We start from the raw sequence: 17,797 nt of genomic DNA, 5'->3' as shown, positions 1-17,797 counted from the left end.
CCTGTAGAACCAGCTTTTTGTGAAAGCAGAGAAGGGTGAATTCCAAGATAACCGGATGTTTGTTCCTGACACTGTCCACTCCTTGGTCCTGGAGCTGCCCACTCCTCCAAACTTGCCTAACGCAGGCTCCCGTCGGACCCTGGTCTTTGTGCGACAACGCTTTAGGTGGCCTACCTTGGTTCCTGACGTCTCCACATTCGGCGCCGCTTGCACGATCTCCCTGGCAAGCTACGGCTGGTCTCCCTCAACCTCTGCCTGTTCCTCACCGCCCCTGGTCTCACATATCCCTGGACTTTGTCACGGGTCTCGCCTGTCTGATGGCAACACTGCCATCCTGACAGTAGTAGACTGGTTTTCCAAAGTTTCCAACTTCATTCCTCTCAACAAACTACCCTCTGGCAAAGAAACAGCCCAGATCATGGTGCAGCATGTCTTTCGGATCCAAGGACTACCAGTGGACATGGTCTCCGACCGGGTTCCTCAGTTCTCATCCCAGTTCTGGGAAGCGTTCTGCACGCTCGTTGGGGGGTCTGCCAGCCTCTCCTCCTGATTTCACCCCCAATCCAACGGCCAGACCTGGAGTCGACTCTTCGCTGCCTGGTCTCCGCCAATCGCACCACCTGGAGCCAGCAACTAGTATGGGTCGAAAATGCCCGCAACACCCTTCCTTGCACTCTGCCACGGGTCTCTCGCCCTTTGACTGTTCCCTGGGTTATCAGCCCCCGCTCTTCCTGGAGCAAGAGGTCGGCATACCCTCTACCCAGATGTTTGTCCGCCGCTGTCGTCTTACCTGGAAGAGAGCCTTCTCAAGACCACTTCCAGGTATTGACGCAAACGGACTGCCACCGGACCCCTGCTCCCCGATATCGTCTCGGGCAGAGGGATGGCTGTCCACCCGAGATCTGCCACTCCGGATGGAGTCCCGCAAACTTTCCCCTGGTTTATCGGCCCTTTCCCCATCACCAAGATCATTAGCCCCTCTGCTGTTCGTCTTCTGTTGCCCAGTCCCCTCTGTATTCATCCCACTTTTAATGTGTCTAGGATCAAACCCATGTTTCACAAACCTTTGTCTCCTATTTCCTGCCGAATATGTTGCACAATTTCTTTTGTAAAGGACATCATGGGAACCATTTGGCACCCATAGCATTCTTCCTCTCCCCTTATATGGGACAAAAGGTCACCTGTCAGCCATTTATGATGTTGATGCAGTGAGGTCACACCAGGACAGATGATGCTGTCTATCCCATCAGTCTGTCAGGTCACTGCACAGCCTACGCGTGTTGACACAACAAGCTACAAAGTTTACACACACATACATACACACACACACACACACGAACATGCATACACACAGGCGAACGGACAGACAGACGTACACACGTACAAACACGTGCACATACAGACTCACACACACACACACACACACACACACACACACACACACACACACACACACACACACACACACACACACACACACACACACACACACACACACACACACACACACACACACACACACACACACACACACACACACACACACACACACACACGTACAGGTATCAGGTTCAATGTCTAGAAATCACATCCTGCTCTCTAGTGATATGTTTTGACAGGCACATACTTGTAGAACCTGCTCCTGTCTAGGAATTGTGACATTAAAGGGAAAGGGCTTAGACCCTCAGGGCCTCTATAATGTCTGCCTGGTCAGTAAACCACTTTGCCTTTAAAGGGCTTCATAGGTGTGTAAGACACACATGACAGGCTACATACAGTTGCAGCCGTAGTAGTGAGTGCTCACTGATTCAGAGGGGTTGGGTTAAATGTGGAAGGCACATTTTGTTTGAATGTATTCAATTGTGCAACTGACTAGGTATCCCCGTTCACTGTATGATAACATCAGTGACAGATACAGCTGAAGCTAGACTATTCAACCACACAAACAGTCGCATACCCACTTAGACACACATCGACACATTGAGAGACACACACACACACACACACAAACACATACACACACACACACCTACTAAACCCAACCCAATCTGTAATCCCCCCATGTTGGTGGGTTCCATGGAAGTCAGCGTTAGCGGGACTAGGCTTTTATTTGCGGCCAATTATTTTTGAACCAGTCACCCTATAGGTCTGTCAGTAGTTGTCAACCTCATGGTCGTCCAATCTCTGTCCGCCTGACTGGCTCAATTCAGCCAGCCAACACAGTCATTAAGGCCAGCCAGACCTTACTCACAACCCCAGACCTGCCTACCCAGCCCAGTGCAGTCCAGTCAGCAAATACACACCTCCTGGATAGAAGAGAGAGAGAGATACAGAGAGAGGGTAAGGGAGGACGGGGAGAGAGAGGCTAAGGGGGGAATGGGGAGAGAGATGTTAAGGGGGACGGGGGGAGAGAGGGAGGGGGAGAGAGATGGGGAAGAGAGTGAGATAAGACAGAGAGAGGAAAACAGAGAAAAATACTGTAAAAATACACTAGCACAACTTTTCAATCAGGTCTTTATTGTAGAGTGGCCAGATGGAAGCCACTCCTCAGTAAAAGGCACATGACAGCCCGCTTGGAGTTTGCCATAAGGCACCCAAAGACTCTCATACCATGAGGAAACCTGGCACCATCCCTACAGTGAAGCATGATGCTGGCAGCATCATGCTGTGGGGATGTTTTTCATCGGCAGGGACTGGGAGACTAATCAAGATCAAGGCAAAGAGACTCTGGAGAGACCTGAAAATAGCTGTGCAGCAACTCTCCCCATCCAACCTGACAGAGCTTGAGAGGATCTGCAGAGAAGAATAGGAGAAACTCCCCAAATACAGGTGTGCCAAGCTTGTAAGCTTCATACCCAAGAATAGTCAATGCTGTAATCGCTGCCAAAGGTGCTTCAACAAATAATTGAGTAAAGGGTCTGAATACTTCTGTAAATGTGACATTTAAGTTTTCTTTTTAATATATTAGCAAAAAATTCTCAAAAATAGTTTTTGCTTTGTCATCATGGGGTGTTGTGTGTAGATTGATGAGGAAAAATGTAATCAATTTTAGAGTAAGGCTGTAACGTAACAAAATGTGGAAAAAGTCAAGGGGTCTGAATACTTCCAAAGGCAGTAAGGTATGTGGAGACTGTTTAGTTCCAAAAAGCAGGGGTTAAATATATGCCCCCCAAAAAGTACACATGTTTCCTGATCTTTCTTATATCTCTCAGATACAGGACAGACACTTCAGAACAAAGTTCATTTTGATGTTTAGGGGGGGTCTGACTATCTGTTGTTCCATGTAGTGAATCTCTTATTCAATACATTTGTATGGGCTAATAGCAGTAAGGCCTACCTGTTGTTCCATGTAGTGAATCTCTTATTCAATACATTTGTATGGGCTAATAGCAGTAAGGACTACCTGTTGTTCCATGTAGTGAATCTCTTATTCAATACATTTGTATGGGCTAATAGCAGTAAGGCCCACATTTTTTCTATATATTTATGGGATACTTCAAGGGGTCTTAAAGTGCCAAATCAAATAGCTAAATTGTCCTTGGTATGACCTTAAAACAATTCCATATAGCATAGTATAACGCCCCCATCCCCGGGCTTAGATCTTTATGGGTTAATATTCTGTATTATATCATATTTCGCAACAGCTAATCGGGATCCTACAAAATACCAAAACAATACCAATACTTAGTGGTAGCCTAATTGCCATTAGAACGTAGTCTAATTCCATCTATATCTCATGCTATTATGTATCTTAGAAAAACATAAACTACAGAACATATAGGCCTAGGTATCAATGGTAAATTATCTTGGTTTGATAGTTACAGTATGGGTTAACTTTGAAAGATGGAAATATGTCAAGAGCTTGGCTGAAGCTAAAGCAGTTGGAAAACTGCTCAATTCTAAAAATCGAAAGTTTTACCAAATGTATGAAGAACACTGCTGCTCCCTTGTGGTGCATGTCTGCCATGCTTGCATGTACAGCGCAGTGCCTATTTAGAGAGCAATAGTAATGGCGTCTTTTTGTAGGCACTAACAGAGGTTAACAGCTATGGCTCGTTGGCCAAAGCCTATAGGGAAATGTAAGAAATCGAAGATAAGGTCTGTAATAAACACAGGCTTAGGAGATCTTATAGATTTTGTTCTATGAGATAATCATCAGCTAATGTCACTTTGTGTGAGTTTGGAAGCATTTATGTAATAAAACAATAACGCACAAAGCAGCAGATGTAGCTAATTTCCAGGTTTTAGGACTTTGAACTGGTTCTCTCTAACTGGGAATACTAGTTTGTTGTTGATCAATAACATTATAGGACTAGGCCTATTCACTTGACATGAAAAAGTTACATTATATGTACAGTACCAGTCAAAAGTTTGGACACACCTACTAAATCAAGGGGTTTTCTTTATTTGTACTATTTTTTACATTGTAGAATAATAGTGAAGACATTAAAACTATGAAATAACACATGGAATCAAGTAGAAACCAAAAAAGTGTGAAACAAATCCAAATATATTTTATATTTGAGATTCTTCAAAGTAGCCACCCTTTGCTTTGATGACAGCTTAGCACACTCTTGGAATTCTCTCAACCAGCTTCAAGGGGAAACACTACTTCAAGGTCTCAGAGCAAGTGACGTAACCGATTGAAACGCTATTTAGCGCACACCGCTAACTAAGCTAGCCGTTTCACATCCGTTACACTTTTATTTATAAAGTTTTTTTTAAACATCAGCCGATATCAAGAAGTGCTATACAGAAACCAGCCTAAAACCCCAAACACTAATGGAGAAAATAGTACAAATAAAGAAAAATCCTTGGATGAGTTGGTGTGTGCAAAGTTTTGACTGGTACTGTATATCAATCAAATCAAATGGATTGATTTAGCTTTTTTTAAAATATCAGCCGATGTCACACATTGCTATACAGAAACCCAGCCTAAAACCCAAAACAGTAAGTAATATATATACTTATAGCCTAATGATATAACCTCAAAATTGAGGTCTAGTCAACGGCTACTGATATAACCTAATAACTCATCAATATTCTCACTGACATAATGACACGAATAATGAATAAATTGGGAATCTAGATTTGAAGTGAGTTCCTCGAAATAATACTACGTCACATTTGGTTTGAACGTTACTGAAATCCTTTGTGACTGTCCCTTTAACCTGACATGAACAAGAGTACATGGTCAAAACCACTATTGTTCTAGGGATGTAATTGGATGGTAGTTGGTGTAATTACCCAATAATAAGATTATATATTCATTTATATTGAATGTAAAGTTTAATGAAAACCCGATGATGAACTATTTTATATAATTAACATCTAATGCATTTGCAAACTGGATAGATTTGTGGAATCATTGTTCCGGGTATCCCTGTTTTCTGTACCTAACATGGAACCTTCCAACTCAGAGTAAACTACGATGAGTAACTGTAGCAGGAGATTAGCTGCTGGGGAAAGACATTTGACGTTTTAAGGGATTTAAGTGAGATCTAGAAGGGATTTAACCATGGCCACAGACAGTACTACAGAGAATGGGCCGACTTCGCGTTCCGAGGAGAGCCAAGAAGCGCAAACAAATGTCAACGCCACAACTGAATACTGCGCAAAGTTACAGGAATGGATGTGGCAGTACTACTGGGGCTATGCAAATTGGCAAAGCTGGATGACTCTGACTACATTTCCTTTTCCCCCGTGCAATTTTCCCGTAGCTGGAAACTATCAAGCACCGACTGGAACTCCATGGCCCGCTGGACAACCAACTTTAGATGCCCGATATGGGTACAACTATCCGGGAATAGGGTACCCCTTTCCATTCCCTGCGCCCCCGACTACGGGGTTTCAGACAGGGCAGCAGATGACAGCTGGGACACTGCCTCATGATGCAAGGCCAGTGCAACAACAGAACGGAAACGCACCTCAAGCAGGTACACTACAATTCTATGATGACAATCGCTCTATAGGCTTACACTCACTGACTGACGCTAGGCGTAAGCAGGTTGTTTTCGTGTCATCGTGCTGCAACGAACTAGTTCAATCAAATACATCTAGACTTACTCGGGTCAAACAAACAAAGACACCGTTCCTTTATTTGTTCATTACTAGAATTAGTTGCTTGTACAGGATCACATGTGCAGCTTCTTGAGCAAACAGCTGATGTGTACCTACCTACTCATGCATATCTTTACAATCTGCAGAGGCCTTGTTGATCTGAATAGAACACATTTTAAATCAGCACTTGAGCCCACCTGACCTATGGCAAGTCGGCTATGCATTGACTTAATTGGCTGAACAAAGTTAAATGGATTGGTCAGGGGTTTAAAGTAGGTCTGCTCACATTCTCTCTAAATTAGTTCAACATAATCTACCTGGGTACAATATCTGAAGTTGTCTTCTCCCCCTCAGGTCGGGAATACACCATCCCTTCTCCCCTCCACAGATTCCTAGCAGAGACGGTGGACTTCTTTATTTTATTTTGTGTCAAGGCAACCATCATCCTGTGGATTATGCACCTTAGTGGCATGAAGTGAGTCAATCAGTCTAGCCTTTTATAATTTCCATGAAGGAGGGGAAAAAATAGGAAATAACATTAATGAACATTTCTTTTCAGCATCATCATAGGCCATGATTATTCTATTGTATTCCACTCTACTCTCCCCCACAGGGACATCACTAAGTTCGTCACCCACTTCATAGTTGAGGAGATAGATGAGAACACGTCTATGGAGGACCTGCAGAAGATGATGGCAGTAGCTCTGGTCTACAGGGTGCTGGTCTGTTTCTATGAGGTGGGTATTTCTATGAGGTACAGTATCTCTGGTCTACAGGGTGCTGGTCTGTTTCTATGAGGTGGGTATTTCTATGAGGTACAGTATCTCTGGTCAACAGGGTGCTGGTCTGTTTCTATGAGGTGGGTATTTCTATGAGGTACAGTATCTCTGGTCAACAGGGTGCTGGTCTGTTTCTATGAGGTGGGTATTTCTATGAGGTACAGTATCTCTGGTCAACAGGGTGCTGGTCTGTTTCTATGAGGTGGGTATTTCTATGAGGTACAGTATCTCTGGTCAACAGGGTGCTGGTCTGATTCTATGAGGTGGGTATTTCTACGAGGTACAGTATCTCGTGTCAACAGGGTGCTGGTCTGATTCTATGAGGTGGGTATTTCTATGAGGTACAGTATCTCTGGTGTACAGGGTGCTGGTCTGTTTCTATGAGGTACGGTATCTATGAGGTACGGTATCTATGAGGTACGGTATCTATGAGGTACGGTATCTATGAGGTACGGTATCTGAGGTACAGGGAGCTGGTCTGTTTCTATGAGGTGCGTATTTCTACGAGGTACAGTATCTCTGGTGTACAGGGTGCTGGTCTGTATCTATGAGGAAGGTATTTGAGTATTGATCTTTTGTCAGTCTGAGATTAGGCTATAGTTTCCAGTGAGAACAATCGTGCAGTCTCAGTGTAGCTACCTGAGAAGGTTAAGGCTAGTATGTGTTTAGTACTAGGTTAAGGCTAGTATGTGTTTAGTACTAGGTTAAGGCTAGTATGTGTTTAGTACTAGGTTAATGCTAGTATGTGTTTAGTACTAGGTTAAGGCTAGTACTAAACACATGAATCATGTCCTTCCACAGTTAATGACTCATGGTGATATGTGGGGATTGCATCAGCATTGATCTTTATGAAGAATATTTGATATTTGACATGATATATTTTCACTGTCACTCTGACCTTCCTCCTCCTCTCAGATCATCTGTATCTGGGGGGCGGGCGGTGCCACCCCAGGGAAGTTCCTCCTTGGTCTTCGGGTCGTGACATGTAACAGTTCAGTCCTGGTCCGACCTAACCGGGTACTGGTGGTACCGGCATCTAACGTCACCCTGTCAGCGTAAGTCACTGATTGCATGTGACACATCTTGTTTAGTTCTGTTAAAAACCGATGAAAATATGACTGCATTTACGTATGCAAATGTGTGACCATGATAACTTGACTGTGAGCATTGAATATGAAACCCACACAAATGCTCACTGGAGCATGAGTGCTTGTAAGTTCAGTAGCTATGTAGTATGCTATGAAGATGTGAAGCATACCTCTGAAATGGAGAAAAGCATTCTTTGAAAATGGGGATTTAACTTGTTTTTTTGTTTTTTTTTAGCAATTCATTTTATGGTACTTTTCCCACTGATCTTAACCTGGTATTGCATGTTTAGGTTATTGCTATGTAATTATTATTGTCTATTGTCAAGTCCTAACTTCAAACCCTTTCTCCCTCCTCCCAGTTCCACGGTGCGGGCGTTGAACAAGAACTTCTCCATTGCCTTCCTGTTCCCCGTCTTCATTATCCTCCTCTTCTTCCAACACAACAGGACTGTCTATGACGTTGTAGCTGGTACCATCGTGGTGCAGCGCAGAGGGGCCAGATAAAATACCCTATAGTTGATCTGAACAGGGTCCTGTTCAGTAGGGAAACACCATAGCCTAACACTTTGCAACACAAAATGTAAATCTGTGTTCTTATTGGACATGTTCAGGTACCTGTTTCATTAAGTATGAAAACATTTCTCTCTATTGAACACAACAGACCTTGGGCTTCTAGAACTGAACAGAAGGCCTGTAATACAGAACTAGGCCTCAGACTGAAACCCACTCAGGACAGATTGGAGTTTGTTACAACGTTATAAAGAAGTCTCATGGGGAGGCCGCAGAACGGAACATCATGGTTGGTTTATCGTCTTCATTCAAAAAGTATGGTTACTAAACCTTTCCCAGCTGAATATTTCAATGGAATGTTAGAGAAGTTGTATTAATGTATGTGATGTTTATATGCAGTTGTAGACTGACTCGTATATGGATAAGGGCTTTTTCCAGGTCAAGATGAGAGTTTTTTTTTTTAAACCTATATTTATCTAGGCAAGTCAGTTAAGAACACATTCTTATTTTCAATGACTGCCTAGGAACAGTGGGTTAACTGCCTGTTCAGGGACAGAATGACAGATTTGTACCTTGTCAGCTCGGGGTTTGAACTTGCAACCTTCCGGTTACTAGTCCAACGCTCTACCCACTAGGCTACCCTGCAACCCCCATGTGACGGTGGCCATTGTCTAAATGGAACTAAAAACTGTTACTTGGGTCTTTTTTAATTTACTGAACTCCTCTGAATTTTGCATTGAGGCTGTCTGTCTTTCTGGGCCACATTTTCAGCAGCAGGTTTGCATTCTACTGTCTAGTTCTTTTTTCACCAGAGCCAAACTTAGACATTTGTCATTCTGATCCAAATCACAGATTAGAATCTGGACATTCCAGACTCTTCCTCACAAATAGGAGGTAGGCTGGTTGTGTCTGCATAGGTGTGTGTGTGTGTGTGTAGGAATGCACACCTCTGCTATGTCAGGACTCATAAACCATGACTCAAGGTAGTCTATTTGACAATTCATCCCTTACACAGGCTAACCTTAAATGCACGAGTGTAAATTACCACCCTGAAGTGAGTTTTCAATGTTATTCTTTACACTACTGTACACACTACACTTGATGTACATCTCTCAGACAGCACACATGGTACATGTTATAGTTCAGCATATGAATACAGGTCCAGGACTTCTATTTTGTTATAGTAAATGTATCTGTATGGGTCTATTAATATGTGGCTTTATTGTGTCTGTTAGTTTCATGCTTAATCACCACCACCAACCACACTGTAGTGAAACACTCAAAACAGTTACAATGTTTAACCACAGGGGGAGGTAGAAAACTAAACAGCAAATACCACTTTTGAATTCATGCAAGGCTTCCTCTCGTCTTCCAATCTCATTATACCACATTTGAGGATTAACCCCAGTGTTTAACCCAAAAGGCTCTGACTTTTCTATTTTCATCTACACAGGCCAGCATCAATGTTTCTCTGCATCCGTGTTCTGGTGGACCTGCTCTAACCTGGAGCCAAGGCAAGGCCCTGGGTCCTTTCATTTACATAACAATGGACAATTGTGGACTTTAACACTGTGTGACAAAGCAACAGTCCTGAATGATGCACATACTGTTGATTCTGCTCACCACAAGTCTTCAGTGTCACACTCCTGATGGAAGCACAATAACACTAGAGGTACATTAACATTAAACACTGACGACACCCTAGTGTGGGGGTAAGTTTCAGTGGAAAAGCACCATCAATTTCCTCTGCTCTTTCTTCCTCTCATCCCTCCTTCTCCCCCCCCCCCCTCTCCTATTCTCCAGTAGTGCCCTGTAGGCCAGTATGTCCTGGGAAATTCCTGCTAATAAACTCCAGTTGGATGGAATGAATGACTAGAACAGTGTAGAGCGGGGTCGACTGAGGATACACTCACTAGTCAACAATAAACAACCATGTTTTTCCATGGATTCCTTTCCACTTGAACTCAGTGACACAGACCTGCTCAGTCACACACACTCAGATCACATACACTCAGTCACACACACTCATCACATGCTCTAAAATGTAGTAGTCAGTTATCAAATTCCTTTGCTGTCTTTTCTGGTGACTTGTCTTAGAGAAAGAAACAATGTACTGACTCTCTGTCTGTCTCTCTGTCTGACTTTGTCTGTGTCTCTGTATGACTGTCTGTGTCTCTCTGTCTGACTCTCTGTCTGACTGTCTGTGCCTGTCTGACTCTGTCTGTGTCTCTTTGTCTGTGTCTCTCTGTCTGCCTGTCTGACTCTCTGTCTGTGACTCTGTCTGAGTCTCTCTGTCTGTGACTCTCTGTGTGTCTCTGTCTGACTCTCTGACTGTGTGTCTCTGTCTGACTCTCTGTCTGACTCTCTGTCTGACTCTCTGTCTGACTCTCTGTCTGTGTCTCTCTGTCTGTGTCTCTCTGTCTGACTCTCTGTGTCTCTCTGTCTGTGTCTCTCTGTCTGACTCTGTCTGACTGTCTGTGTCTCTCTGTCTGACTCTCTGTCTGACTGTCTGTGCCTGTCTGACTCTGTCTGTGTCTCTTTGTCTGTGTCTCTCTGTCTGCCTGTCTGACTCTCTGTCTGTGACTCTGTCTGAGTCTCTCTGTCTGTGACTCTCTGTCTGTGTGTCTCTGTCTGACTCTCTGACTGTGTGTCTCTGTCTGACTCTCTGTCTGACTCTCTGTCTGACTCTCTGTCTGAGTCTCTCTGTCTGTGACTCTCTGTCTGACTCTCTGTCTGTGTCTCTCTGTCTGACTGTCTGTGTCTCTGTCTGACTGTCTGTGTCTCTGTCTGACTCTCTGTCTGTGTCTCTCTGTCTGTGTCTCTCTGTCTGACTCTGTCTGACTCTCTGTGTCTCTCTGTCTGACTCTCTGTCTGACTCTCTGTCTGACTCTCTGTCTGACTCTCTGTCTGACTCTCTGTCTGTGTCTCTGTCTGTGTCTCTCTGTCTGACTCTGTCTGACTCTCTGTGTCTCTCTGTCTGACTCTCTGTCTGTGTCTCTCTGTCTGACTCTCTGTCTGTGTCTCTCTGTCTGACTCTGTCTGACTCTGTCTGTGTCTCTCTGTCTGACTCTGTCTGACTCTCTGTGTCTCTCTGTCTGTGACTCTGTTTGAGTCTCTCTGTCTGTGACTCTCTGTCTGTGACTCTCTGTCTGTGACTCTCTGTCTGACTCTCTGTCTGACTCTCTGTCTGACTCTCTGTCTGACTCTCTGTCTGACTCTCTGTCTGACTCTTCTTGCTCTGTCTCTCGCTCCGTCAATAACAGTAAACATTGCACACACAAAAGTTCAAAAAGAATAAAGAGATAAAACGTCAGATTATGTCTATTTACAGTGTTTTAATGATGTGTCTCTCTCCCTTCCCCCCTCTTTGTCTCTCTCCCTCACATCCTTTTGGCTGGCTGATGACACAGCAGGCTAATGCTGAATGGCTCGTTTTAATGATGATCATGTCATAACCAGCAGTGAGAGCATATGTGTTTTGATGTGCTGTACATTCTGTGACAGATGACATGCATACAGTACCTTCTATTTGAATAGATGGGTTACTGTACTGAAGACTCAGTGGCTGTCTGGCTGGCTCTATCATTGATCTGGCAGGCACATGCCAACTGTCTGACTCTGTCTGTCCCTCCCTTCAACCTGGATGACACTCAAACTAACACAGCCTCTGTCCTGAAAATGCACTGGACTAAAACATGTGCAGTTGACTACACTGCAGGCATTCCTTCTCATCCTAGGACATTCTTTGCTCTCCTCTGCTGAGTCAGGCCATATGACATTGGTCTTAGACCTGTGTTGTGGTGAAAAGATGATTTAGGGTTTTGTCAACAGCCATGGGATAGTGTTAAGGTTATCCTAAACGTGATGCACATTCACTATTTGCTCTATTATATCACAGCAACAAGTTGTTGTTAGGCAGAAAATACACCACATTGTGATGAATAATATAGTTTATCATTTTTGTACTCATTAGAGTATTTTGTTCGCTTAGAATGCTGAGCTAATTGAAATGTGTAACGTTATGTACAGTTGTAGTGAATAAATGTGCTGATATAGCCAATTAAGAGCTCTCGCAGGCAAACGAGGTGTTGAGGAAAGGGAAATAACGAGTCTACTAACGTGAAAATAGCAAGTATAAGGAGAGGTGGGAAGGAAGTTACTACCTCTGAACTGTCTGTTGGTTTCAATGAGATCGACCATTGTTTGTTGTAGTTGAATTTTGTTTTGGTCAAACTCTAGATTTACTTTCCATAAAGGGATAGTTAATCCAAATTCTAAAACGAAATGTTGCTTTCCTTCCTGAGTAATTTTGTAATTTGGGTGAACTATCCATTTTTGAATCTTAACCTGCAATCATTCTGAACCACATAAATGAGGATTTCCGTGGGTGTTTTTGTCTCACTGCTTTTCAGTTAGAGACCATTGGCCTGCCTGCTCTCCTTTTCTTTATAGATCTGTATAGCTGTATCAGTTCCCTAAATAGCATCTCCATTCATTCTTATGCATTAGTAATCACTAGTCTCCACACATCGTTATCTCCCTCCTCCATGTGCACAAATGAAGCAAAAGCTATAAATCATCACTGCTGGCTTGGCTTTCAGGGGCATTGTCGCTCTGTTTCTCTGTCTCTCTCTCTCTCTTCCTCACGGTCTCTCTACCCCTCTCTCTGTCAGTCCTCAAGCAGATGCTGGCATTGTGATACATCCTTCAGTGCAAAGCCCAAAACTCAACTCTCTTTTCTCTGGGACTGGATGAGTGTAATGAAATATTTCCCCCAGCTGAAATATGTAGGTCAAGGAGACAGCAGGGTGACAAGGACCATATCAAGTGACTCATTGTGTGTGTGTGTTTGCGTGTGTGTGTATCCCACTAAGCTGGTGCTTTTGTCCATTGCATTCCTTTGCCAGCTGCGTTTAGCAAGGCTCAATGCATGTATCCACAATGTCTCACACAGAACATAAGCTTGAGAAATTGGATAGTTATATGAACATATTATAGCTTATTGTGCTAGCTATGTGTAAAGGGTTCACTGCTGTAGTGAGGTATCTTACTAGCAAATTTGTTGCTGGGAGGAGAAAGTTGTCCTCTATGCCTAAGAACTGAGAGAGGCTTAGCAATAATTATGCCCAAGTGTATCTAATACAATGTGGAGAGAGGGGGCACAGAGAGGGAGAGTCAGAGAGTGGGAGACCGTGCTTGGAAATTCTGTCAGATCTCTCACCAGAGGGACTGGAGGCTATGGAATACCCAGCATAACTCGATTAAAATTCATAGAGTCTCACCAAAGCTCAAGAGCAGTTATTATACAAGAAGAGCCCAGTACAGTTCAGCAGCTTCTCTCTATGGGCTCTGGCGCAGACACACTATCTCCCTTCTCTCTGTTCTTCAATAGCTGTAATTGTTGTTCTGTCAGGAGAGAGACAGACAGACACCATGGCATTTGCCCTCTTTTGTTCTGTTTGATATCTCTTTTAATGAGTCTCCTATGTACACTGATGCACAGCTTGTAATGTAGAAGTTTGAGTAATGAAACATCGGCGAGAGACTTTTCAATAAGGGCAACAAAGATGGCAGGTCACATGACAGTAATAAAAATGTTCTATAGACCCCTTAGCAGACACTTTTATCCAAAGCAACTTACAGTGCAGTGAGTGGAGACATTTTTTTGTGTCTATGTGATCACTGTGGGATTTGAACACACAACCATTGCGTTGTAAGGTGACACTGATCTTTACCTGAGTTGCTCCTGGAAGTCAGAACGAGTGAGCAAACAGTACTGTTCCTCTGTACTGTAACAACAGGCTTCCCAAACAGTACTGTTCCTCTGTACTGTAACAACAGGCTTCCCAAACAGTACTGTTCCTCTGTACTGTAACAACAGGCTTCCCAAACAGTACTGTTCCTCTGTACTGTAACAACAGGCTTCCCAAACAGTACTGTTCTTCTGTACTGTAACAACAGGCTTCCCAAACAGTACTGTTGCTTTGTACTGTAACAACAGGCTTCCCAAACAGTACTGTTGATTTGTACTGTAACAACAGGCTTCCCAAACAGTACTGTTGCTTTGTACTGTAACAACAGGCTTCCCAAACAGTACTGTTGCTTTGTACTGTAACAACAGGCTTCCCAAACAGTACTGTTGCTTTGTACTGTAACAACAGGCTTCCCAAACAGTACTGTTGCTTTGTACTGTAACAACAGGCTTCCCAAACAGTACTGTTGCTTTGTACTGTAACAACAGGCTTCCCAAACAGTACTGTTGCTTTGTACTGTAACAACAGGCTTCCCAAACAGTACTGTTGCTTTGTACTGTAACAACAGGCTTCCCAAACAGTACTGTTGCTTTGTACTGTAACAACAGGCTTCCCAAACAGTTCTGTTGCTTTGTACTGTAACAACAGGCTTCCCAAACAGTACTGTTCCTCTGTAATGTAACAACAGGCTTCCCAAACAGTACTGTTCCTCTGTAATGTAACAACAGGCTTCCCAAACAGTACTGTTCCTCTGTAATGTAACAACAGGCTTCCCAAACAGTACTGTTCCTCTGTTCCTCTGTAATGTAACAACAGGCTTCCCAAACAGTACTGTTCCTCTGTAATGTAACAAACAGTACTTCCTTTGTAAAACAGTACTGTTCTGTTGCTCTGTAATGTAACAACAGGCTTCCCAAACAGTACTGTTCCTCTGTAATGTAACAACAGGCTTCCCAAACAGTACTGTTGCTTTGTAATGTAACAACAGGCTTCCCAAACAGTACTGTTCCTCTGTAATGTAACAACAGGCTTCCCAAACAGTACTGTTCCTCTGTAATGTAACAACAGGCTTCCCAAACAGTACTGTTGCTTTGTACTGTAACAACAGGCTTCCCAAACAGTACTGTTGCTTTGTACTGTAACAACAGGCTTCCCAAACAGTACTGTTCCTCTGTAATGTAACAACAGGCTTCCCAAACAGTACTGTTGCTTTGTACTGTAACAACAGGGCTTCCCAAACAGTACTGTTGCTTTGTACTGTAACAACAGGCTTCCCAAACAGTACTGTTGCTTTGTACTGTAACAACAGGCTTCCCAAACAGTACTGTTGCTTTGTAAACAGTAAACTGTTGCTCTGTACTGTAACAACAGGCTTCCCAAACAGTACTGTTGCTCTGTAATGTAACAACAGGCTTCCCAAACAGTACTGTTGCTTTGTACTGTAACAACAGGCTTCCCAAACAGTACTGTTCCTCTGTAATGTAACAACAGGCTTCCCAAACAGTACTGTTCCTCTGTAATGTAACAACAGGCTTCCCAAACAGTACTGTTGCTTTGTACTGTAACAACAGGCTTCCCAAACAGTACTGTTCCTCTGTAATGTAACAACAGGCTTCCCAAACAGTACTGTTCCTCTGTAATGTAACAACAGGCTTCCCAAACAGTACTGTTGCTTTGTAATGTAACAACAGGCTTCCCAAACAGTACTGTTGCTTTGTACTGTAACAACAGGCTTCCCAAACAGTACTGTTGCTTTGTAATGTAACAACAGGCTTCCCAAACAGTACTGTTGCTTTGTACTGTAACAACAGCCTTCCCAAACAGCACTGTTCCTCTGTAATGTAACAACAGGCTTCCCAAACAGTACTGTTCCTCTGTAATGTAACAACAGGCTTCCCAAACAGTACTGTTGCTTTGTACTGTAACAACAGGCTTCCCAAACAGTACTGTTGCTTTGTACTGTAACAACAGGCTTCCCAAACAGTACTGTTGCTTGTAACAACAGTAAACTGTAACAACAGGCTTCCCAAACAGTACTGTTGCTTTGTACTGTAACAACAGGCTTCCCAAACAGTACTGTTGCTTTGTACTGTAACAACAGGCTTCCCAAACAGTACTGTTGCTTTGTACTGTAACAACAGGCTTCCCAAACAGTACTGTTGCTTTGTACTGTAACAACAGGCTTCCCAAACAGTACTGTTGCTCTGTACTGTAACAACAGGCTTCCTCTGTACAAACAGTACTGTTCCTCTGTACTGTAACAACAGGCTTCCCAAACAGTACTGTTGCTTTGTACTGTAACAACAGGCTTCCCAAACAGTACTGTTCCTCTGTAATGTAACAACAGGCTTCCCAAACAGTACTGTTCCTCTGTACTGTAACAACAGGCTTCCCAAACAGTACTGTTGCTTTGTACTGTAACAACAGGCTTCCCAAACAGTTCTGTTGCTTTGTACTGTAACAACAGGCTTCCCAAACAGTACTGTTCCTCTGTAATGTAACAACAGGCTTCCCAAACAGTACTGTTCCTCTGTAATGTAACAACAGGCTTCCCAAACAGTACTGTTCCTCTGTAATGTAACAACAGGCTTCCCAAACAGTACTGTTCCTCTGTAATGTAACAACAGGCTTCCCAAACAGTACTGTTGCTTTGTACTGTAACAACAGGCTTCCCAAACAGTTCTGTTGCTTTGTACTGTAACAAAACAGTTCTGTTTCTTCCCAAACAGTTCTGTTCCTCTTTGTACTGTAACAACAGGCTTCCCAAACAGTACTGTTCCTCTGTAATGTAACAACAGGCTTCCCAAACAGTACTGTTCCTCTGTAATGTAACAACAGGCTTCCCAAACAGTACTGTTGCTCTGTACTGTAACAACAGGCTTCCCAAACAGTACTGTTGCTCTGTACTGTAACAACAGGCTTCCCAAACAGTACTGTTGCTCTGTACTGTAACAACAGGCTTCCCAAACAGTACTGTTGCTTTGTACTGTAACAACAGGCTTCCCAAACAGTACTGTTCCTCTGTAATGTAACAACAGGCTTCCCAAACAGTACTGTTCCTCTGTAATGTAACAACAGGCTTCCCAAACAGTACTGTTGCTTTGTACTGTAACAACAGGCTTCCCAAACAGTACTGTTCCTTGTACTGTAACAACAGGCTTCCCAAACAGTACTGTTCCTCTGTAATGTAACAACAGGCTTCCCAAACAGTACTGTTCCTCTGTACTGTTCCTCTGTAATGTAACAAAACAGTACTGTTCCTTCCAACAGGCTTCCCAAAAACAGTACTTCCTCTGTTGTAACAACAGGCTTCCCAAACAGTACTGTTCCTCTGTAACAACAGGCTTCCCAAACAGTACTGTTGCTTTGTACTGTAACAACAGGCTTCCCAAACAGTACTGTTGTCTGTAACAACAGGCTTCCCAAACAGTACTGTTGCTTTGTAAACAACAGGCTTCCCAAACAGTACTGTTGTAATGTAACAACAGGCTTCCCAAACTACTAACAACAACAGGCTTCCCAAACAGTACTGTTCCTCTGTAATGTAACAACAGGCTTCCCAAACAGTACTGTTCCTCTGTAATGTAACAACAGGCTTCCCAAACAG

At 43.3% G+C, this 17,797-nt stretch overlaps 1 protein-coding gene across 2 annotated transcripts; it reads left to right on the top strand.

Moving 5' to 3' along the window:
* The first annotated feature begins 5,421 nt into the window (after positions 1–5,421).
* Positions 5,422–10,661, top strand: LOC124012644 (protein FAM8A1-like). 2 transcript variants are annotated; one of them, XR_006834751.1, is made up of 6 exons: positions 5,422–5,936; positions 6,415–6,535; positions 6,674–6,797; positions 7,755–7,894; positions 8,287–10,109; positions 10,241–10,661. XR_006834751.1 is itself a non-coding variant. In XM_046326489.1 (5 exons), exons 1-5 carry the CDS (start codon positions 5,519–5,521, stop codon positions 8,429–8,431), a joined length of 948 nt encoding a protein of 315 aa, XP_046182445.1. In that variant the 5' UTR covers positions 5,422–5,518; the 3' UTR covers positions 8,432–10,661. The 2 variants fall into 2 exon arrangements, 1 of the variants encoding a protein (XP_046182445.1); XM_046326489.1 differs by having other exon boundaries at positions 8,287–10,661.
* Positions 10,662–17,797: the final 7,136 nt, after the last annotated feature.

The sequence above is a fragment of the Oncorhynchus gorbuscha genome, linkage group LG24, assembly GCF_021184085.1.
Source record: "Oncorhynchus gorbuscha isolate QuinsamMale2020 ecotype Even-year linkage group LG24, OgorEven_v1.0, whole genome shotgun sequence".
NCBI lineage: Eukaryota > Metazoa > Chordata > Actinopteri > Salmoniformes > Salmonidae > Oncorhynchus > Oncorhynchus gorbuscha.
This window is presented reverse-complemented; position numbering and strand designations above follow the sequence as displayed.

Excerpts from the sequence above, each read along its gene's own strand:
- LOC124012644 (XM_046326489.1), top strand. The coding sequence starts at position 5,519 with ATGGCCACAGACAGTACTACAGAGAATGGGCCGACTTCGCGTTCCGAG. Across the intron at positions 5,937-6,414 it reads CGGAAACGCACCTCAAGCAG|GTCGGGAATACACCATCCCT; the intron begins GTACACTACAAT and ends TCTCCCCCTCAG. Across the intron at positions 6,798-7,754 it reads TGCTGGTCTGTTTCTATGAG|ATCATCTGTATCTGGGGGGC; the intron begins GTGGGTATTTCT and ends TCCTCCTCTCAG.